The sequence below is a fragment of the Lichenostomus cassidix genome, chromosome 2, assembly GCF_008360975.1.
Source record: "Lichenostomus cassidix isolate B80296 chromosome 2, HeHo_3.0, whole genome shotgun sequence".
NCBI lineage: Eukaryota > Metazoa > Chordata > Aves > Passeriformes > Meliphagidae > Lichenostomus > Lichenostomus cassidix.
Genome location: NC_139482.1, coordinates 108,513,290 through 108,537,631, shown reverse-complemented (window position 1 = coordinate 108,537,631; position 24,342 = coordinate 108,513,290). Strand labels below are relative to the sequence as shown.

Genomic DNA, 24,342 nt, shown 5'->3' with positions numbered 1-24,342 from the left:
AGGAGCTGCAATTCCTTCCCTGCTGCAGGGGGAGGTTGATACCACTGCAGAAAACATGGGATCTCTTCCTGTGGAATCCTACACTTTGCTGTTGACATGATGTTTTGTTTAACTTCAGTGAAGGGAATTTGCAGGCAGGACTCAAATGTGAATTGGTAGGCTTTGCATGTATTGCATCCTTTTCTCAGCTCACAATGACGGCTTGCTTGACCTAGAGAAGGAGAGTGGGGATGCTGTGTACTTGTAAGAATAATGGTAAACTATTTCCATTTGTTATAGGATATGATGAGCTGAAAGGAGAATCTTAGATGTATATCCTTGCTGAAAGACTGGCTTCCAAAAGCATTTAATTATTACTGTTTCTTTCTCAACACTTTTTTGTTTAGGTTTCTATTTATTCAAAGGACAAACTGCCCTGTTTCCTCTTTGAAGGGGCCACAGCCACATGCATAGAGTTAAATCTGAGATCTTACCTGAGTTGCTCTTATGTAATTTCATTACGGTCAGACTTTTTTTCCGTGCATCAGCACATGTGTGACTCAAAAAGGTGACAGGGCTCTATAGGAAAATACAAAATGTAGTTACACACACGTGTTGCTGCCGCCCCTGGACCCAGGATGTGGCTGCAGACCAGCAGCAAAGCTGTAACAGCACTGCAGTCAAATGTAGGGCGAGTGGGAGGAGAAGATTTTTCTGTTGCATGTCTTATGGGTTGCAATGTCAAATATCATTTGGATTCCTGTCAATATATAACAAAATATCTTAAGACCAAATTGCCTGTGGGCAAAGATAAATGTGCCCTCAAGGGGAGAGTGAGGCATGATGGGCTTTTATTATTCACTCTGTGTTATGCATGCTGCTTACCAAAAGTAGGAGCTTTCCTTTCCACAGAGGAGTGGGGCTTTTTTGGGTTTTTTTGTGTGTGCCTTCTTAAGATGATAGAAATATTATCAAAGAGCTATTAAGGGCTGTTACTCACTTGTCCTTTACATTCTAATAAAGGCAAAGCCATTCTTTTTATACCTTACAATTTAAGTGTAGATTTCTCTGAAACAATGGAAATAAATTGCATTCAGGATTAAGACTGTTCTTAATCAGAAAAGATGTGGGGGCTGCTTTGATTGTGTTGCTCCTGTTAGTATTCCCATATCACTCAGATACTGTCCCAGGATGTAACCAGACTTAGAGGTGCCTAATTAGAGTTGAACATTGATCCTTCTGTCTGTGTATGCAGTCAGCCCATGTTTGAAGAGGCTTATTAGTGATACTTGAATTTTCCCAGGTTGAGCAGAAGGTGTAGGATGGATGTAGCTAAAATGAGAGGCAAGGGCAGCTCCAACAATCAGGTGCCATGTGTGCACAATCCATTAGTGCCTGTTTGGACTGTGAGGGCACAGGGAGGTGGGCCAGGCCACTGGGCAAGCAGCCAGGTGGCAACCCCACTTCAGAGCAGAGCTGAACCTTTGTTCACTTCCAGCTGTTTTTATTTCGTCCCTAACCCAGGCTGCAAGAAGGATGAGAGACAAATTAAATTGTAATGATGAGTTCTCTGAATGCATTTGGGCTACATTATTTTTAATTGGGAGCTTATCCAAGATGCCCCAAGTTCAAGCAGGGATCACTGCTGTGCAACACAAAGTGGCATAGTGTCCCTTTAGGACTTAGGATGTATAATGAGAGGAAAGAGCGTGTTTACTTGGATGCTATTTTAAAATATCATCTAATTATAAATAACTGTCAGTGAGAGCTCCCCAGCTCTCATGCTGTGCCCAGGGAAAGTCTGGATGAATAGGCTGTTTCTCTGTCTGCCAGGGCAATCTGGAATCAAATTCTAGCTCTTAAATCCATGAGGTTTGTAGGGTTAAAATTTTCTTCATCAGCATCCCAAATCTGGGGAGCTTTAGCCAGCCTTTTTGACCACACTCCCAACCACTGCACAAGACTTGTGCAAAAGGTCTGCAACCACCTCTAGCTTGATCAGCTGAAGCAACCACTCTGTGTCTGTGCTTGAACATAAAGAGGAAGTCAGTAACAGTGTGTTAAGTGCAATGCTAAATGCTGACCTTCTACCTCTTAAGTATTAAACTTCTCCAGCTGGGCACCTGATGCTAAACAGGCACTTGGAAATGTGTCCTCCAGTGGACCTGACAGTATTTATAGATGCATCTGAGCAGGAGCTCTCTAGAATAAGGAATGCCTGCCTCTAATGAAAGAAAACCTCAGTTCTCTTAATGAATTATATGAAGGAGCTGATTTGGATGGCAGCAAGCTGCTCAGAGGTCTCATTACTGCTGCGTTTTTCCTTTGGTCAGGTAGCACTGTTGTTCTGTTTATCTGTACCTATCAGACTGTTTTTGAGAGCTACTCTGTGCATTCCTCATTTCCAGGCCTGCTGCCTTGATTGCAAAGGGCATATAAATATTTTAACTTTCTTTAACCCCCTCAATTTTGTCTATGAGAATTCAAAATGGAAAATTAACTGAATGTGGGATCAACATAATTCCTTTTTCTCATTTGCTATGGTAGCACTAAACTAGGCTGGAATGTCTCTTGGATGCAATGAAAAGTTATTTAGCTTTCTCCTCGATATTTCTAACCTGTGACCATTTTAAGTGCAGTTAAACTTGTCATTCCTTAAGTTATTATTAACACTTCAGATTTGTGGTCTTAGGTGACTTCAAAACCAGAAAGCTTTCTTCCATAAGAATCTCATTTTGAAAGGAGTGATTCTAAGATATTTTTTCCTTTCCTTTTTTTTTTATTATGATAAATAGTTGCCACTAATAGTTGGCACATATTCAACATGTTACAGAGTATCAGAATAGTTTCGAGAATTAATGATGCTTTCTGGGCTGTTGTAAGTAACCATGGTGTTTGACTGTTTTGTTTGATCAATCATAGAACTAAATCTGTCATGAGGATACAGCAAATCTGCACTTACATCTGATGATGCTCAATATTAATAACAAGAGTAATTATGGTAGCAACAGAAAGTTACTCTGTTTTGGAATGTGAATTTTAAGATGTTGTTGTACTGAGCAGTTTTTTTCCCCTGTGTGGGAGTGAAGAGCAGTCTGTGTTGAAAGATGTGTTTTGGCTTGTTTGGCTTGAATTCATTAAAAGTAAGGTTTCTCATTCTGGTATGTTTGTTCTGAAGGCTTGAAATAAACACAAACAAAGCTCAATGAAATCTGTGTTGTTACTACTTTCTTTTTTTTCCTCACTAGTTTTCTTATGAACACAAAGAAAGCAAGATGCCAAGGTTCAAACCTGGAGATTGCTGAAGTCAGCAGAGAATTTACCATCAGTGGCAGTGGCACCAAAATTCCACTTACTGCTTACTTAAAATATTTGTTCTTCTTTTCCCTGCAGTAGGTCAAATAGGTTTTTTTGAAGACTTGCTGAGATACTGTCTGTATATTTACAGCTAGGGAAAAGCTTGTCTTGGAACAAACTGGATTTTTCAGTGGATTAATCTGTCCCATAGCTTTGTAATGAGATTATGGTTTATGCTGATTTGTTGCAACAGTACTGGTATATCCAGTCATTCCAATACCAAAATGCTAATCCCAAAGAAATAAATCTGTCTCCTTGCTGGCAGGCACAAAAAGAAAAAGTGGTTGGGAGTCTCTGCACTCTTGTAAGGTATTAGTGGGTGATAGCTTAAGTTCAGCATCAGTTGGATTGAAGCAATTTGATTGTATCAGGCTTTTGCAGAGGGATTGGAAATTGCAGAAATAAAGCCTTATCTCCTTTCTCGTGATTGTGAAATATTTAATGGTTGCCCAGAGCAAAGTCTGATCACAGTACTGTGAGGCTGAAGGATTACATCAATGCACCAAGTATCCCAGAGAGTACTTTACCAGGTAGTAATATATGGCAGTCTGAGGTGATGCTTTCTGTTCTCCTTCCTCTCTAAGCAAGTAGGGCCAGTGAAGCAAACTGGATTCCCTATTCACACATCTGAAAATTGTTGCAGTGTAGCCAACAGCAGCTGCATTTCATCCAAGGTGTACACTGGCAAGAGGCTTTATCTTGGACAAACAGGTTCTTGGGTCGATGCACCTTGGTCAGCTCTTCCTGAACCTGCAAAAAGATTCAATGTCCCTCCCTCCACCATCCAAGGTGGTGACAAGCATAGTTGCTGGATTTGGTGCCTGGGCTCTCAAAATTATTTTTTAAAATATAAAAAGCCCTTTTTTAAAACTCTTTTTAAATTTGAAAACAAGTCTGAAGACCAGTAGGTTGAATCTTAGTCTGAGGGAAAGCACACAAGAATTTCAACAAATTTTGCCTGATCTTCCGTGCTTTGCTTACAACTTTTCCCCATTTCTTGTTTTTGGCAAAAAAAGGAAGAATGTAAGTCATCTTAAAATCAAAGCAAATATGACTACTTATGCTGTCAAAGGAAACTTTTCACCCAGTGGAAGACATGAAGTCTTTGCCACTGATGGAAGGTCAAGTCAGTATTACTTTGGATTGATTTTCTTTTTGAGAGAGGAGTGTTAAGTTACAGTTTGAATCATGACAGAAATACTGGTTGATCCAGATAATAGGAAGCAGCACAAATGAATGTGCTGCAGGAATGGAAGTGTTAAATGGAAGCACATATTGAAAACTACTTGGGAATTTGTTTGAAAAGTGAGGCTGATTATCAACAGTCCTAGATATAACTGGAATTTTTTTCTAGATCCCTGTGTTGCAAGGGATCAAAAGATTGTGTAGCTGGGTACAGAGCCCTCTGCTTTCATCTTTTCCACTATGCTCAGACACAGAAAGTCAGTTGAGACCACTGTCAGGCTTTCCTAATGAATCTGCCCACTTTAAATTAAAAATTTAGTACACTACATTATATAGCCCTGAGATGTTTAAATTTTAACGTCAGTTGGGTTTGTTTTGGTTGGTTTTTTTGGTTTTTTTTTTCATCCTACTACTAGAAACTACAATATTTGCTCCTAGAACTTGCAATATTTACCCTTTTAACTTACTGGCAGTCTGTATTTAGACTTTGCATGGTACACTCCCACGCAAGTTGTCATGCTTTCTTTTAAACAAGGAAGTTTCTCTGATCAGCTTGATTTTAATTTTTTAATCAACCTTTTTTTGTGTCTGTATGGAATAACAAAGTGAGACTGATAACATGAAGCAGCTTTCAGGATAGGTTTTTCTTCAGTAGTGGTAGTAGTATTTTCTACAATTGCGTGCTGTTTCTACTTCTCTCCCATTAGGCATTTTATGCAAGAGTAATTCTCCAAGCATCTGTTCAATCATAGTGACATAAAAAAAAAGAATTCCATTTTTGTAGGTCTAATGTTGCTACAAGTGGACTTCATCATGTAGCAAAGTATTTCTGGGGTTTTCTTCTCATTCCTTTAAGGAACATTGCAAGGATGTGAATTTTTTCTGTACAAATTTCCTTTGCTACTTCAGACTGGAAAATTCAGATGTTGTTCTCTACCTAATGAACTTTTTCTGCTGACCTACATCATAGACCAGTGCATTTGTGGAAGAAATAGCACTGACCGGCTGAACAGCTCAATGGAGATTTGACTCGGTAATGAAGGATGGTGCCAAAGCTTAAGCAAGCAAACCACCCTAATTTAATATTTATTAATCTTTGGCATTCATTGAGGTGCGTCTCCATAGATAAAATACCCAGCAGATAGTCTGCAGTATGATGCAGTGTGCAGAAAACAAAAGGTCTGACTTTCTCCCTCCACCCTCCCTCAGAGTTCAGATGGAGTTCTCACGTGGAGAAGTTGCACAGCCCGCTAAATAATAATAAAATAATAATTTGCCCTAATTTAAATACTCGGACTTAGCAAAAACTTTTTGTTTCTTCACCCAAAATGTAAATCACAAACTCATGATTATTAAAGAAGAAAGTTCTGAGTGTTAGTGAAGTGATCTGCAGGAGAGGAGGCAGCTGTTGTGCCAGTGAAATGCTGTGGCAGTAATACAGCTGAGTGCTGGAGGTGGTGAAGGATCGTGTGTTGACAGCACTGTGGAAGTCAGATGGAAGCTGTCCTGTGCACTGTTGCAGGGAACTTGGAGTTCTCTTTCAATAGCCTATTGCCCATGCTAACAATCTGAGGGGGGTTTTGTGTGTGTTTTTCAGAGAACTTGCACTCTTAATACCATGGAAGCAACATAGTGCAGTGCTGCTTGAGCACTAGTGGTGCTTCTGTGTGTCCCTGAATGTAGTAAGTCCAAATTCAAATTAACAGTGAATGCTCTTTGTGATGCAGCCTGGTGTACATCTTTTTGTTTTGGCTTCCTTGGTTTGTGTGGGACAAGTTGCCATCTGCTGGTTTTTTGTGGATTTTATGCCTTTTTTTTTTTTGTTGTGTTGTATTTTAAGAGATTAGAAGCCCAAACAAACAACTGGCTAAACAAGAGCCAAAGTGCTGAGGCCTCTTTGAAGATTATATAAAGGATTAGCCCACCAGTGAGAGAAACACAGACTCTCAGATAAGAATAGCTCTTGAGTTATGATTGATCTTTTCTTTCTTAGTTTAATTTTTCTAAAGACAGAGGAATGTTGTGGTACCCAGCCTTGTTTTTATCATCTGGTGGTACTGCAAAGCCTACCTTGGAAAGGCTTGCAGGTACCTGTGGTGCTCCCAGACCCTCATTGCCCAGGAGGCTGGAGTGTGTGTGGTGCCTGAAGTTCACTGGTGCTCGCTGTGCAATGCTGGGCGTTTCTGACCTGTGTGGTCCCTTCAGGTGTGCTGTCTTGTCAGTGCTCGGCCTTGGGCTTCCCGTTTTCAGATGGGGTCCCCCCCTCGAGCTTTGGTGCTGAGAAGAGGCCTTGGCTTCGTCTTTTACCGTCTGTGGTTCTCCCAGTAAGACGAAAAGAAATTGTATTCATCTTCAGGTGTTACCTTGTGTGGGAGCTATGTGACCAGCTATGTCTTTACAAACACAAGTTTGCCTTTCTGAAAACAAGACAGCTTTTATTAGTTTACTAGTGCATAGTTTTGTAGGCCCCTTCTTTTGCCATGAAAAAGCAATGCTGGCATTTATATTTGTGCTAGCAGTGTGACCTCCCTCTATCCGAAACGTCTCTTTGCACAGTCTGTAATACTGTCTTCTTTTTTTGTTTTTTGAACAATAGATAGGTTATAACTTCATTTCAGACTGTGTGGGGCTGTCCTTTTGTTTTCATGATGTGGTAGGGTAATGTTAAGGTGTATTTTAATGCATGGCTTGTTTGGACCTCAACTAGGGGACTGAATGCCCAGTGAAGCAGATAGTGTGTAAGTAGGGCTCCTCAGTGCAATGATAGCATGATGAATAAGTAAGAACCTCGCTTCTTTCTTTTTTCTGGCTTCATTTTGCTTTCTCTTAGCTTTCAGTTGTTGCCAGATGAGCCTCCTTCCCTTGTAACACTAGCCACATGCTGACAGTTCTGCCTAATTATTTCACAGCATAGGTGCTCACCTGACCAGCCAGCCACTTCTTTTTCAAGTTGCACAAATTAACACTTTATTCCTAGCAAACGTTAGTGCAAACTCGAGGGAGAATAAGGTTGATGTTATTCTTTTGTGTGGTTTGGTAGGTACCTGGCTGAACACCCAGTCATGATTTTTAATATTGTTGAGATTTTTCTGTGTAATGATATGTAATGTGATTATGGGACATTAGATGGAATAATTAAACTCACCACCTACTTAACTGACCAAGACAGTCCGGGTGATGCACTTAATTGTATGGCATCTGTTACCTTGCATGCAGATGGTGTTCAGGATTAATGAGAACACATGGCCCTAAGTGTTGCTGAGTTTTCCCTGGGGTTTCACAGGCATCTTTTTTATCAGTTATTTCACAAAAGCCATCTTAAGTTTGTTGTGAGCTCCTGGTTGTTTTCCATAAGCCTTTTCATTCTAGGAAGAGCAAATTCAGCGTGCTTGAACCAATGTGCAAGGGACAGCATTAAGCTCACTTTGCAGTCATCCGTGATGAATGAGATGAGTGGAATGTGTCCACAACCATCTTCCTGGCAGGAGGAAATGGTATCTAGCTCATCTGGTGTGTGTAAATGGAATCTGTTACGTTACTGGAACCTTGCACGCAACGACTTCTCTTTCTCTGAATTACCTTGTTACCTACTATTTTAATGTCTCTAGACGCAAAGTTTATGCTTTAAGGCAGTGATGCAAACTCTTAGCCACAATGACAAAGTGTGTGGCATTATAAAGCATTTATATTCCTGTACATCACTGCCTATTTTTAGCAGTGTAGTTTCTGTGAATGAGTGAGTCATATTGGCCTGAACATTTTGCAGTTACTTGAATGTTAGTTTTTTAATATTAGGAGGAGAACCTTGAAAGTTTTGTTGCTGGTTTGTTTTTGGTTCTTTTCATTTGTTTCATGAATTTTCTTTAGTGGTTGGTGTTGAAAAGTCATTGTTGTCTTTGGCAAGCAGAGTATGTGGGACCTGTGTGAATTTTCTTTTGTGGACTTTATTGGGACATTAGGAAAAGGCTCTTCACTGAGAGGGTGGTTGGTCACTGGAACAGGCTTTCCACGGAAGTGGTCAGGGCACCAAACCTGTCAGAGTTCAAGGAGCATCTTGACAATACTTACTCATATGGTTTAGTTTTAGGCAGTCCTGTGAGAATGGAGAAGTTGAACCTGATGATCCTTAGGGGTCCCTTCTAACTTGAGATATTCTGTGATCCAGAAGGAAGCAAAGAGGAGCTAGAAGTGCTCAGACCTTTCAAAACTGGAGTGGTCTTCAGTTCTAGTCCTGAGGCTTTGGGGCATTGACAGACATTTTGGAATTGTGAAATGCTAAACTGAGCAAAAATGTGTGTCTTTAAGCAACAACTTGCAGGGAAGTCTCTTTTCAAAAGAAATGAGCTTCTTTCTGTGCTGCAGCATAGACATATATAAACTCAGTACCTGTGCATAGCTGACCTCTGTTTTCTTACCTGGCTCTTAAAACCTGTAGGTGAAAACAGAATTTCATCTCTGAATTTGTAGATGGAGGTATCATGTTCCTCCTCCATCAGTCTTACTGCAGTGGTTAGCTGTTCATTTGAAATTGGAGTGTTTATGATGATAGAGGCAAGATTTGCCAAATGTAGATGGTCCAGTTTTGAAACTGGAAAGAATTATTAAAGTAGTATTGGCATTTAATGTAGATGGTATATAATAAGCATGGGGCTCTTGGTTAAGCAAGTACCTTTTTTTTTTTTTTTCAATGACTGTATCAACATGCAAATGATTTTCCTTTCCTGGTCAGCATTTCCCCCACAGCTACCCTTCAACAAGGGTGGTGTTGGCAATGTTGGAAGTTTTTAGGAATTGTACAGAAAAGGGTCATGCAATTAAAAAGTGGTAGTGAATCTTATTTGCAATGAACACCTGAAGACCTATTGCAATGCTACTTTGGTGGTGCTGAGTGAAGTACCGAAATACTGATCGTGGTCAGAATGCTTGTGTTGGAACATACTGGCTAAGTTTTCAGTTCTGAGGTGTGAGCTTTTAATCTCAGGCCAGGATGGGTGTTGACACTTTATTTAGGGTTTGGGAGCTGCTAGCGAATCATGGGGTGTCTTAGTCTCAGGCATTATTATGAATAAACTTGACTCATATTTTGGAAGGCAGCAGGCAGCTTGGGGAAGGGTGGGGAATTTCATGTGATAGTTCATTGCTTCTCTTGACTTTTATTTGGGGGGGTAAAAGACCAGCACAAGTATTTGCCTGTAGATTCTTTGTAGTGGTTTAATTATATTGCAGGCATGTGGGGCGGGGAGGAGAAGGTGAAAAGATAGAGCAGCTAATCCATACTGGATCATAAGAGACAAAACTGTTACTAACCATGAGTGGCCCGCGTGCTCTGTTTTCTCATGGCGTCTTATTTTTATGTAAGCAGCAGCGTAGGAGTGTGTTGAATAGGTGAGAACCGAGTTGCGTAGCTGGTGAATGTGAGGCCTGCCGAGTTCTCTCCCACACAGCTAAGACGTGATTAATGGAAGGCTTGCATAACTTATGTTACTGAGGCGGGGGGGAAGTCAGATTGAATGTGTGTGGCTGTTTTGCAAGGTATGGTTGGCCGAGAAAAGTGTAAAGGGCTAAGCCTGGGCTGGGCTGGGCTGGGCTGGGACATGAGCGGTGTAGCAAGGGTCAGAGGTGTCTGCTGCCTGTAAGGTCCTCTCCTCCAGGAAGAAACCACTTTAAAAACAGCATGCAAGTCTTATGGGGGAGACAGAGTAGAAGAAAAAGGAAGAAAGAAGTGAGTTGCTTTGTTGTCCTCAGTCACATTTTCCTCGCATAGCATGGAGGCCATGATTAGCCAGGTGTTTTTGAGAGTCCATTAATCCCTTAGTGACAAGGAGCTTCTTCCTGTAAAGCAAACCCCAGGAATCTGTCTCACCTATGGTTAGGAAATATCAGGGCTTGGTAAGGACAGACCTGCCCTTTGTTAAGGACCCAGAGGGAATGTCAACTCCTTGTCACACCTGCTTCACCTGGTCTCCTCCAGTCTCCTGTGGCAAAGCACGAAATTCATTTCCGATGTAATCAGTTGCAGCAAATAATTAGTGTAATGAGAATTGTGGTTTCCAAGGTTCTGTTTAAAAAAATACAGCTACTTCCAGCTGCAGACTCAATTACGTAGTCACTCCTGGGTCTGCCTTACTAATCTCTTTTTACACTCACCTGTCCCACCCAGTTTTAGTGGAGCAACCACTTAAACAGATCGCAGCATGCGAGCCGTGGCTGGAAGCACCTTTCATAATGGGTGTCTTTATTTTCCTGAGAGTATAAATTGTAATACTGTAATTATTTCCCTGCAATCTGGGATGTAGAGTCCAGCCTCCTTTTAGGTAATATTCTGAAATTATACCTACAGACTGTGAGACAGAGTAAAAGCATACTGGAAATGCTTTGTATTTTATTCCAAACTTGTTCACCACTGTCAGTGAAACTAGTAAAAGACTAGTTCTTCCTTTAGGTATGATTGGTTTGATTTTGTTGTGGGACAAAATAATTACTTGTTGCCATGGATTATAGGAAGCATAAGTGCAACTCTTTGACCTGAAACATGAGTGTCAAATAACACCTATTATTGCTATTATTGTTATTTTTATTGTTATTATTATTGTGGTTTCCCTCAAAATTGTAAAGCTTTGCAGCAAGCTGAAGGTAATTTTTATACTTATTAGAAGTTGCCCTCTGAACAGAAAACAGGAGATGCTCTAGGTTTGATAATTTGCTCAAACTGAGCAGATGCGTGATTCCTCCAGCAAATAGATCTGAATTTCGTTCAAGATATGGATGGGACCAAGGAGTTCTCTGGTGCTGCATGGCAGTTTTGCCACTCTTCCCTAGGCTTTCCAAGATGCCTTATTCCCAGCATGCTGTGGGTGGAGCGGTGGTGCTTCCCAGGGATCAGGAACTGGTGTTAAGCAGCCTGCCTGTCTGGGCTGCCAAGGAATGTGGTGCAAGGAACTCTTGGAAACAGGTTCATGAAACAGCCTGTTTACCTGGAAGCTACTTTCTGTGCTGTGAAAAAGAAGGAAACCTAGAAATGTACCTTCGTAGGAGGAAGAATAACTGGTACTAAGGAGCTTTGTGTACCTTTTGACTTCTTAATTTTTTGTTTGTTTGTTTCTCCTCTACATCCCCATAATAGCAGGTTACCCATGGTTATAAGTGAAAGACCCAAATGTGCAAAACAAGAATGTTTTTAAGGTTTGACAAGCCATGGAACACGATACCAAGGGAAGTCCATCTATTAGACTAGGCTGGGCCAGCTCTCTTCTTTGTGTAGCCAAATCCAGGTTTCTGGAGGCAACAAGCTGAATCCTGTGGCCAAAGGGTGTCGGAGCAGATGGTCGTAATGGTCTCTTCTGATTTAAAATCTAACAATTCTCACACACACCAGTTGCTGTGTTTTAAATCGTGTAGGAGGGTGCTTTCTGATAGAATGGGAGCATGAAATCAGGCAGGAATGGGGTGTGTAGAAGCTGTTGGCCTACAGTGGAAGAGTGCCTGTTGTGGGCAAAAAAAAAAAAGCTTAGTGGGAAGTAGCTCTCCTCTGCAGAGATTGAACAGAGGAAATGTCTGCTGCCCCAGGCTGAGGAAATTCTCATTCTTCCACTGACTTTTAGGAATATCAGGACAGTGAGGAGAAAGTTCACTTTGTTGTAGTAGCTGAAGGGGATGGGTTTTGTCCAAACTTGATTCCAGAGCTAAACTATTTGCGTTATTTTTGGCTATAACTGCAGAGGGCTGGTGGGAGAAGGAAAATGAAATTTAAAATTTCATTATTCTTGGCCCATCTTTAGTGTCTACTGAATGTTCCTGAAAGTCCAAGTGACTGCTTTAAAGACACCACGAGAAAGGGTGATTTTTTTGTCTGCTTAATGTAGAAGTGTACTGAGCAGGACTGCAGGTGTGTGAAGCAATTCTGTGATGATACACAGGACAGTTTCCTGCTTTCCAAAATTTTGTTCATATATCATGCTTTAGATGTGTAGCTGGCATGTTGAGGGGTCTGTCTAATACGGCTCTTGCAGTTGCTGGAAAACCAAACAAAGCACTCCAGACCTGATCAGGCACTGCAAACTGTAGAGGAGGGGAGGTTGCTCTGCAGAAATGCAAAGTTAGTAGGGATGGGGAGAAAGGAGAGCTGGATCTCTGGCTGTGTTTGGGATGGGTTTGACAGAGACCAGAGCATGAGAGAGTGCCTTAGAAAGATGAACTACACATTGTCTGGGTAGGCTTCTTGTTGAATTTCACTCTAAGAGGGGACTTTGGTGTGTGAGAAATTTTTTATTCATTTATTGAATTATTTATTTCTCCTCCTTAAGTGATAGGATTAAGTTTACAGCCATATGAATGGCTTATTAAGCAGTGGCTTGCAAAGGGGTAGAATGACAAAGATGAAATCTCTGTATCTGAAAGTGTGATATCTAGTTCCTACTGTGTGGTAGTGTGATGCTGATCTTCTAAAATATGAAAAAATCTTCTTTTTTCCTTTATTTAAATTTAAAGGAGCTCTCAAGTATTTGTATCAAGTGAGCTAGGCAGACAGAAATAGAAATATGAAAAGCCTGTCTGTGCAGAAATCTGTAAAAGGAGTCCCAGAGTCACTACTCAGTAATCTGGATTGCATCTCTATAATATTGTATGCATGTGCTGAGGTATTTTGCTTCATGTTTGTTTTCTGGAAAGTAAAGTGCTTAAGCTGCAAAATCAAATGCAGTATAGAGTTGAAATTTGCTTAATTGAATTTTAATTATTAAAAAGTTTGGGAAAAATGAACACCAATAAGAATATAGTGCTTGTGAAATTTTCCTGATTCATCATGCAATAAGTGTGGTTTGTTTCATTCTTAAAAAAAAACCCTACATCTGTTTTGCAGGAGAAACTGTAGAAGGTCTTCGGGAGAGCGATTATCTTCTGATTCATTCGTGTCGGCAGTGGACAACAATTACAGCTCACAGTCTGGAGGAGGGTCACTACGTCATTGGGCCAAAGATAGAAATCCCTGTGCATTATGCAGGTAAAGCTATTGTTGACCTGAAATACAAATTCAAAAGTAATGAATTGCCTACCACTTAAACTGATCACTATATTTGAGAGAGTGAAGCTAAGCGTCTCATGCCATTGTCTATGACTTAACTTTTTAGTAATGTTATACAGCAAGAGATACTGACTTGCTCCCAGGGCTACTAACTAAATAGATGTATTTCATTGAGTGGCACATTGACAGAACACATAGCTGTGTAGAGGAATTGGTTTCAATTTGAGCATAATGAGTTGCCAGCACTTCTCATGTGTGAATGTGGAGACACAAGTGTGAAAGTCTGAAATTGCCTTGAAATGTTTGGTCAAAGATGGAATAGATTTTACGCTCAAGCTGGAGGGGATTTTTTGATATTTCCGTGGTAAACAACAGGCAGTCTTCATAATAATACAGCAATTTTAAACAAATGCTCCTCAGTAGTGCCTTGTCTTTGTCTGCCTTTTGGGGTGATAGAGTAATACTGTTGTTCCAAGTAGCTATGATCCAACTAATCCATATTTATTTTATGATTTCAAATTATTTTTACTTTCTTATGAAATTATTTTTAACACCATTTCCTGCTGTTTAGTGTTCTTATTCATAAGCTGAATAGAACAATACAATGTAAGTGGGAAGTGCTTATCTTACAGCAGTAGATAGAAAACTTTTAAAAGCTGGAAAGTGTGAACTGAAAGAGCCATGGCTACAAAATACAAACACAGGCTTAGTGTTTTACTCTAGTCTTCTGTATAACCAGTTATCAATTGAATAATGTACTTGGCTCTGCTACAATGTAGGCCACTTGCCTTCTTATGTACTGTTTCTCCTTGGAGTTCACTGCTGCAAGGTCAGTTTTTTTAAAGATACATTTAAAAGCTTTGGTCTGATGGCATAGAGTGGCGTAATATGTACAGCTTTAAAACTCTCTGAAATTAACTTTCTTGATATAAACAATTTCTAGTGCTTATCCTTAGTAATGTTGATTTTTTTTATTTTTTTCTACACCTCTTGGCTGCATAAGCTCCAGTGGTATGGACAGATAAACACTTGATTTCCTTCAAAGTGAATGCCATGTTTTAAAATCCTTACACTGATTCCTGGAAGAAGGAGAATGGAAAATAAAATGGTTATTGGCATGAAAGAAGATTTTAAGGGGTTTACTGAAGGCTTGGTTCTATATTTTTAAAGTTAACAAAGACATGCTAGGGAGGGTTTCCTGACTCTTCATGCTTCCATTCATTCATATCTTAAATTTACATGGACACCAGCAACATCAAAATCTGTCCCCTAAGATACTGCAAAAGTCTCAAAGTGCTTTTCTTCCTAGCTTGTGTTAATGCAGGAAAAGAGTGTGTGTTTAGTTAGCAAAATACATTTTGCTGTCATTTCCCTGCCACAAAACCCTCAATGAGATGAAAATATCTGAAAGTTCAGAAATTTCCACCTAGTAAGGGCACTTCCTGAATACGTGATGAGTTCCAGTGCTGAAAAGGAACTTCACAAAAATGGTCTGTGCTGACTTGCAGAACCAGAGCATGTCTGATGGGCTTGCCTACATGAAAGGAGAGATGAATGTACGCATGTGAAGGATTAGTTAGCAAAGCACTGCAGTTTGGCACTTGGATGCTAACATCTCAGTGTAATTAGAGGTGTCTTCCATACCCTAAAGATTAACTCATGCTGCTGTGGAGTACCTTGCAGAGATCTGTGAGCTAACACTGAGTGTGCTTTCAGTGCTGACTGTGCAGTTCCTCACATTCACTGCTCTAGAAGAATTCCAGTGTCACAAATTGCAACATTATTTTGGTTGTAGCAGTTGAGCAGGAAGAGCAGTTGAAATTGTTTTTATTTTCCTGAGATTATGGTTTAAGTACCACAAAGTCATCACTCATATATAAAAACATGAGCATAAAGTCAATCTTATTTTGCTACTTGCTAAATCAGGTTTTGATACACTTATTAAACAATATGATACAACAAATACAATAAAGCCTTATTAAAGGCGGGAAATGCTGTATTTTACACTTAAGTGAAATTTCATTAACAGAACTGAGTTGTGCAGTCTTGCTGATGGTCTTTTCCCTACTATGAAAGTGCTACCCTGGTTGTTTCTGTTGGTGATGGTAGACATGGTTAATTTTTGCTGTTAAAGGTCATATATGACAGCAGTTAGTGTAACCATTCTCTCTTGAATATTCTCTCCAGTCTGCTTCTCTTTTGAGTAAAAATTAATGTAGCATCAAGTTAAATTTTTATGTATTTAAAACCAAATAACTACTATGTTTCTGGCTGTTAAAACAACAGAAGTCTTCACATGCATATAGAATGGAAAGCATATCAAAATTAATGTCCTGATAATGCTCTGTCTTGGCGTGAAAAAATGGGTTTCACAAGAATCTGAGGTCAACCATCACAGCAGATGGATATTCCTTTGGTGTCTTCTGCTTTCCTCGGGTACACAATTCATACTTGATACTTATAGGAAGGTCTTATCAGCTCTCTGAACTAGTGTTGTTTTCCTCCTGGTACTCTGAAATCCTTTACACTGAATTTCTACTCTAAAAGCAAGTGTGTATTACTGGTACCTTCCAGTTCATGTTAAATATTACTGTTAGTTTTTGCTTAGGCAGCACTCTAACCTTTACCTTGATAAATGTCTCTCCTGGTAACCTCTGGAAAATACTGATTTATTATCTGAATTTGGAAGATACAGGGCATGTTGGTGCCTTGTAGAATTACACTTTGCTGTGCTGCTGCTTGCCAAGAAGGATACTTTTCATTCTTCTGCAGAGGTTCTGTATAGGAAGATGTGTCCCAGGGATATGCTGATGACCACATCTCAGATGTGTTCTATGATAACTGAAAAGCATTGAAGACACTCAGGGTTTTAATACTGTGGCCCTTGGGTGCTGTCTGACTCTTCTTGCATTACCTTCCAGGATTCTACAGCTCAGAACTATCAAAAGTGTTTTTGAGGTTTCATCAGCTCAAGCCGCAGAGGTGTTCTGCTCTGACTGTAAATGGCTTGGGTTCAGTCTGTTGCAAATGCCTGTGCTACATGGCCACAGTTGTTTGAGTGCAGATTATTGATGTGAAAGTGGATGATTGAGTTGGATGTGGTTGCTTAAAACCTGCTGTACAGGAAAAGTGTCACAGAAGGCTGTGGAGTGTGTGCATACCCCCACCTACACAGTGCAGCCTTTTTCAAAGGCCATGCTAGTGTTGGTGAGTGCATGCAATGAAAGAAAAAAGTACTTTGGGATGGGTTGCCAGCATCTAGGTAATTTTGCCCCCAACACTCACTGCCATGTTTAATCAAATCCTAACAGGACTTTTAATGTTGGGGTTTTTTAGGGTCTTATCTTTGTTGTTGCAACTGATGGTTCATTTTCTCAACTGTCTGCTTGCTTTTTTCCATTCTGAGAGCAAAGCTGTTCCTTGAGATGATGTTTAAAAAAAAAAGAGACAAACATACACATGTGAAAATCCTTTTCTTTTTCTGTAAGCTTCTACTCAGCTTTACCCAGAGTTTGGAGGGAATGCCGCTTATGTCTCTGCTGCCATCTGTGTGGGCATAGGAGGCAACTAATAACAAAAATACTTCTATAAAGATATTAGAAAGTAACACCCTATTTTAGGGCGTGCCACACTGTAACACATCCAGGATGTCGAAAATATTCCTGTGAACTCACACCTCCCTACCACAGAGTGAAGGTGTGCAATTGCTAATGCAGAATAATCACCAGTGCCCTGCTCTGGTTGCTTACCTAAGTGTGCTGATAGCTTTCTTAATGTATTTTAAATGAGGAAATACAAAACCTTGTCATGTGAACCTTCCCCAGGTGGGGTGTTGGATGGGAATGAGTCAGAAGGCCCTTCTCTGGTGTTGGAACTGGTGTACAACAAACACCCTACTGAAACCTGTTTCTACTGGTTTGATTTGTTAATCACGGAGCAGTGCCTGATGGGCCTGTTCCTCCCCATGTCCTGCTGACATGGAGGAAGACTCTCTGCAGGTCCTCTCAGGAGTGAACTTGCCTTGGCAGCAGGAGAGCTGGAGAGCTCCCTGAGATCTGGCAACATGCAGCTGCAGAAGTTTCTCTCTCGAGTCCAAAGGCATGGCTGCCTCCAAAGCACAGTCTGGCCATTCCTGTAGGCCTATTGCTGCCTGCTCTGGGTTAGCCATCCCTTGGACACTGAGGGAGGAGAGCATGGTGTGAGTTAGGCATCTCCCAGTTGTCTTGAAAAGATGACAGCAGCTGCTGTTTCTCATTAGCCACCCTGATCCTAATGCATCCAAGGTCTGGAAGAGCTCAGATTTTTTCTTTGGTGATGCTGAGCACTCTTAGGTGTTTATAGTACATTGGGTCTTCTGTAAGTTTGCTGGAGAGTTCTTCCTGGCCCTGGGGAGAAGGGCAAACATTAGACTGGCACACGTCCTTTGCTTGTTGGCATTGCTGCCAGCTTGTGTTACTTTGGGGACAGAGGGGGAGCCTGCTTGTCTTCAATTCAGACTCTCCATTCCTTCAGCAATTTAATGCTGTGTGCTGATCAGGGAAGGTGGTGTCAGACAAAGAACACTTTGTCCCGTGCTTTGCCTCCCTGGGAAGAGCGGGTGGTGCCAGGGAGAGCTGTGCCTGTTCTGTGTGAGTGAGTGGAGCAGCACAGCTCCGATGGGGTAATTTTAAGTTCAAAGAGGTGGGTGAGATCTAAGTCAGGGAGGGACACTGCTCTGGAGTAGAGAACTTAGGTGAATCCTTTCCAGCCAACAGGCACACCACTCCCTGGCATGAAATGTTTTGCGCTTTAATTTGTGTTTTGCTTTGAACTTAAGTTGGCACTGAGCTATCACATAGTTCTCCTGAGGCTTTTGTGCTCTACAGCTGAATATCACTTTCTAGAGAGCAGGGCCCGAATGCAGTGCTCCTGAGAGAGGCAGGCTGCCATGTGTATGTGGGCTGGTAAATGATTAATGAATGGATGTCCTTAGAAGAAAACCAAGAAAACAACCTGCCCACACAATTAACCCCCCCAGTACTCAAGTTTTGTTTTGTTTTTTCTTTTTTTTTTTTTTTCCCTTGAAAAGGGTTGTGCATCTGAAAATTAATTGGGGGTTTGAAAACTTCAAGTACTAAGAAAGAAAGCATTGCCATCATCATATAGTCTTCATATTTTTAAAAGAGAAATATTACTTCTGTAGTTCTGAATACGTGACTGTGTGAAGTTCTTGAGAACTGCAACCCTTTTCTCCCCATAAACATGTAGAAGGAAGTGTATTTGGTATTCATTTAAAAGTCTGATTGTAAAGTAGTGCCTGAGTATTGCAGAGAGAGAGAGGGCATTCATTTTATTGAACAGTTTGTGCTTCCTCAACTCTGAGATCAGTAATGTCTGTAACACTTTTAATTGCCCATATAGCATAATTACGTGCTTTTCTGGAAATGTTTATGCTTTAAAATATATTTATTGACTTGATTTTAGTATGTTGCTACCTCATTTCCCCACAAAGACTTAGCTTTTTATTCTAGGAAATCACAGCTTTGTAGTCTGGAAGTTCTTCATATTTCTATCCTTCTCAAACCTGTCACCTTGAAAAACTGGATGAACTCTTCTCATATGCAGGCAAATGTCATATTCTTCTTTTTTTTTTTACTCAGAGAATTACCTTCAACAAGTTGTCAGACTTTCCCATGGTTCTGTCTGTGATTTCACTTCTGTGCCCATTTAAATTTTGGCAAACACTTCTCCATTGATCTACAGTGCAATATCAAATTGCAGAATCAAAATGCAGTCAATGAGGTTGCTGGCAAAAATTGCCTATTTCTTTTCTATCTCTGGTTATGCTTGTTCTACCTGTTCTTTCCTGTGCCCCCATTAGCCAGTCTGGTGAAGTAGCAGCTTTTTACTCGATTTTAATGAAAGATTCCCCTTTTGTCAGATCACCTGTGTTGGAGAATGTTGCCTACTTTGCATTTTGTTTTATAACTATTAGGGAAAACATACATGTCTTTTTTTTTCCCTTTCTTCTTGAGTCATGTGCTGACAGCTTCCCAGAAAGGAAGCTATGGATCAGCCATACCTTTTCAGCGTAGAGAGATGATTGAAATTTAGCATCAAGTGAAACAATGCAGTGCAATTCTTCATCAGGTTGCACTGCTTAGAATCTTACACTTTTGACTTAATTTCTCTGGACCCAGATAGACTTGTTTGTAGTTTCCTTAAAGTTACTATCCCCCTAAGTTAAAATCAGCAGACTGTATGTCATGGTATGTCATGGTTTGACACTAGCCAAACACCAGGCACCCTCGACAGCCACTCACTCACTCTTCCCTGCCATAGCTGGGCAGAGGAGAGAAAAATTTAATGAAGGGTTCATGACTTGAGACAGGGACCGGGAGGAAACAGTCCAAGGGCAAAACAGGCTCAACTTAGAGTTACAAAGGAGTTTATTACTAACAGAGTCAGAGGGGGATAATGATAAGTAAAAGTAAGCCCTTAAAGCACCATTCTTTCCCCCAGCCCCTCCCTCCTTCCCACCAACAGCTCAGGGAACAGGGTGAGGGGGTTTTGGTCAGTTTGTCACCCGAGATCTTCTTCCTCTGCTCAGGGAGAGGAGTCCTTCCCCTGCTGCACCATGGGGTCCCTCCCACAGGAGACAGTTCTCTGTGAACCTCTCCAGTGTGGCTCCAATCCCACAAGCAGCAGTCCTCCCAAAACTGCTGCAACATGAGTTCCCCCATGGACAGACAGTCCTCCCAAAACTGCTGCAGCATGGGTCACTCATCCGCAGGGCACAGTCCTCCAAGGCCAGGCTGTTCCAACTTGGGAGCAAGACTTCTCTCTCCACTGGGTCTCCCACTGGCTCACAGCCTCCTCCAGGCATCCTCCCACTCTGGTATGGGCACCTCCCCACAGGCTGTGGGTGGATCTCTGCATCCCCTGTGGACACCATGGGCTGCAGGGGCACAGCTGCTCCACCATGGTCTCACCATGGCCAGCAGAGCAATCTGAGCTCTGCTGCCTGGAGCACCTCCTCACCCTTCTTCTCCACTGACCTTGGTGTCTCCATGTTTTTTCCTTCACATGTTCTCCCCTCCTCCTCTTGTCTGGCTAGAAAAAAACCTGTGTGTCCCTTTGTTTTGAATTTCTTCTTAAATATGTTATCACAGAGGCATAACCAACATCTCTAATTGGCCCAGGCTTGGACAACAGCATGTCCATCTTCAGAGCCATCAGAGATTTGCTCTGCTGGATATGGTGGAAGCTTCCAGCAGCTTCTCACAGATGCCATCTCTGTGGCCCTCCTGCTACCCAAAACCAGGTCAAACAAAACCAACACACTGTGAAACTGTTTCTCTCTTTGTGTACATACAGCCGTATATCGATGAGAGATTTCTTGTATTCCCTACAGAACTTGTAGAATTTTCTTGATGTTGAGTTTGGTGGCTGGATATATCAAAGTTTGTATCCAGCTTTCTAATGATACCACATTCAACACTTGATTAGTTCCAGTTTACCTTCCAGATATTTCAGATGGGCCAGACAGCAAAACTGGAATTGCTGTAAGAGTCTGCAGCCTTCAAAGACTGTTGTTCTTTGATGTAATGAGAAAAGTAGGATTAGTTCACAGGGTAGTGATATTCCATGTAATGGAGAAAGAGTCTGATTGTGTCCCAGAAATTCACAGAATGAAAATACCTGCATTTTCTTTCTTGCTTTGCTTTCTAACCTGGAGTCTGTGGCTTGTAGACACCAGTTCATACTACAAAATTTGCTTTGTTTCATGGGATTTGCTTGGTGCCTTACAGGGACTAAAAGCTTGTGATGATAGTGATATTTTTCAGTACTATTACAGTGAGGTACTAGGTGGGAAGAGGTGCATGCTTTTAGATACATCTGTCTTGCTCTCCTCTACTTTGACTTCAGTGCAAGTATATGTTATCCTTGTTTTAAAAAGGAAAACCCTAAAATTTGCCTCAGCGTTGAATTTGTTTTATTTTGAGAAAGGAAGAGAGAGGGAAATTTGCAACTCTCACAGCTGATGACTCCGAGTATCACATGTTCCTCTCAGACTTCCACAGCTCTTGGCTGTTACTCAAAGTCTGCAGACTTGAAATTTGCTGAAACTCAGCTGTGACCTTACAAGCAGAATTCACTATAAGGTGGCGAGTGAGCTTTTTTTATTTCATTTTGTTTGCTTGTTTCAGATCTCCATGGGCAGCAAAGAAGCTGATTGGAGTTGCATCAATTAGGAAAAAGTTCTAGAGGCTCGTACAAAAGAAATTAGCTGGGGAGGATGGCTTTTTGAAAGGTTGCAATTGAGGGAAGGGTAGAATAGCAGCCAGGAAAACTGGTTCCCGGAAGACTGGGAGATGGCCTGAATCACACAGGATTTGCTTGGCATTGCTTGAATTACTTTGCCTTAGCTCTTGGCTGGTACAGTGGAGTGCTGGGCTCATTTGCATGATGCTGGAAAGACTTAAGTGCTTGGGAGAGGGTCTTAAAAGCTGCCTAACTTAACCACTGGGAAGCTGAGAGAAAAAGGCTGATCCCCACTGGGAATCTGAGGTGTATTCAGGGCTGCACTCGAGCTTCTGGTGTGATCCCACATTTCTAACAATTTGAGGCCACAAGGAAATTGGAAATGTGGCTCCTGAGTTCCCAAGAGACAGCTGTTCTCCTCTTTCATGAGGTCTAGCTTCAGAGTTCAGAAGGAAGGAGTTGCATGAGCAATGCAGCCTACCCAGCTGGTGAGCTCCTGTCAGCAAGGTTGGGGCAGGAAAACAGTGCCTGTTTTAGGCACTGAGCAAGGCATGAATAAAGTGTGAAGCTGCTTTACCCCTTGCCTACCCTGACAGGCCTGTAGAAAACCATACAGTTAAAAGTCTTTAAGTGTAGTTAAGAAGCTCAAAGAGGGTCTCTTACCCCCTAGTCTATAATTGCAATCTGGAACTTCACAACAGTTTTCCTAAAGTAGAAGTTTTACAGTTTTAACACCACCCATCTGGCCTTGAAGTTATCCCTTGATGGGAGAAAAGAATAAAGAGAAGGGAGTTGTAAAGGCTACGTTTAATCAGTTTAAAAAATATGCTTTCCCTTCTGTGCAAACTTGGGGGAAGAATTTTTATTAAATTCTGAAAAATTGCATGTTTTGAGTTGATGGTTCATATGGGCAATTATGCCTTTTGTTAATCTCTTATGTAATACTGCGTGAATTTTCATACAGAGTACCAGGTGCAGAAGAAAGCAAGCAAAAGTAACTGCTAGGAATGAAGCAGTCACCAATGCAACTTACCCATGACTCTTACCTGGATCACTGTTCATACTAGTAGCAGATAAAGACTTGCAAAGAAGTACAGTCCTTAATGCTTGGGGAATTTGGTTATGGGCTACTGCACAGTTCTTTTCATTTGGTTGATTCTTCAGCTTTTGGCTTTGCTTAGTTTCGAGTTCATCCCCACTTTTTCCTTTACTGATATTATGACTTGTTACATGGGCTAAATCTGCATGGGAATTTGTGAGGGAAGAAATTGCCATGAGCTTTCTATAATTAGTCTATGAAATCTCTTTCAGACAGACTGTCTCTTTTTTCTTCTGGGGCTGGAGGGGGAACTCTTACAACTGAGCTAACATGGCAAAGAAGCAAGGCAAAAATTATTGATGTCTTTCCCTTCTGTAAATACAGAACCCAGCTGGCAGGAATGTGAAGCAGGAGTTTTGATAGGTCATGTGTGTTTAGGGAGGGAGCTGCAGAGAAATCTGTCTCACAGGATGACATCATCCTGTGAATTTTTGGATGCCCAAACAGACTTTTTTTTTTTTTTTCCTCCCTGCTGGAGCCAGTATTTGCTGCACAAAACAAGTGATAGGAAGTGTGGTAGGAATTCTTCGGCCAGCATCCTCCCTATGGAAACCGGCACACTTCATGTCTGGGAACGAGAGCTGGTCACGTCAGTGCTGCCAATTAAAGCAACTGATATCATTGATGTCCTAAGCTTTGACTGAACTACTGTACCAATTGGTGCCAATAGGAAAATAAAACCATGCTATTTAAGTCATGTATAACTGTTTATATGGAGAATGTAATTTGTGTGTTTAATTTAGCCTGTGATCCAAGGCAGTGATTCTGCTGTGTCAGGCAAAGGCACTTCAGTGAGCTTTGAGAGTTAAAGAAGTGGAAAACCTAGCTTCTTCCTCTGTTGTGACCTGTTGTGTAGAGATTTTCTGTTCTCAGTTGGCAGAGATGAACTTGTTTCAGTGGCAGGGGGGAAGCTATTAACACTAATAGCAAAGGTGACCATTATTACCCGGAGAGGAGGAACATGGGTATTTAACTTCTTGCTCTGAAGGACCTGTGCAACAGAGAGAAACTGAAAGTTTGTACTTTCTCGCAGCTTTATGTACAGACATGAAGCTCTGTTTTTCCATACATTTCCTTTACTCCAGGTGAGACTCAACTCTTTTGTTGAACCCAAGTGTGCAGTTTAACCCCAAAGGCAGGTGCAGCAGGGACAAAGAAGTACTGTCAAAGGCCTTTGTAAATGTGCTTAAACTAGGAATGCCAGGCTACTGAGCATACCTAGGATAAAACCTACAACACTGACAGGTGCTGCTGTCATCTTGGATGGTTGATAGCCTATGTAGAGTAAGAAAGACCTTTTAAATCAAAGTGTTAAGAAGGTTATGTTTTTCAGGGGAGGCACCTTCACATCATGCTGTTTAAATATTTGTCACCAGTTTAACCTTTCCCATTCATCTCACGTGAATTCTGTTTTGCAGTGGACTGGGAATAGCCAGCCAAGGCTGGCTGGCTGCTTTTA

General features: G+C 41.2%; 1 protein-coding gene across 3 annotated transcripts in view; it reads left to right on the top strand.

The window, feature by feature from the left end:
* GAREM1 (GRB2 associated regulator of MAPK1 subtype 1) overlaps nucleotides 1-24,342 on the top strand; it is a 101,414-nt gene that overhangs the window by 9,223 nt on the left and 67,849 nt on the right. The window contains exon 2 of one of the 3 annotated variants that reach the window (XM_085052754.1): nucleotides 13,379-13,519. The exons of 1 other annotated variant lie outside the window; for it this stretch is intronic. In XM_085052754.1, the coding sequence (XP_084908880.1) occupies nucleotides 13,379-13,519 (141 nt within the window). Of the gene's footprint in view, nucleotides 1-13,378; nucleotides 13,520-24,342 lie in introns of those variants that run through there. One more of the 3 variants, XM_085052756.1, reaches the window with a different exon arrangement.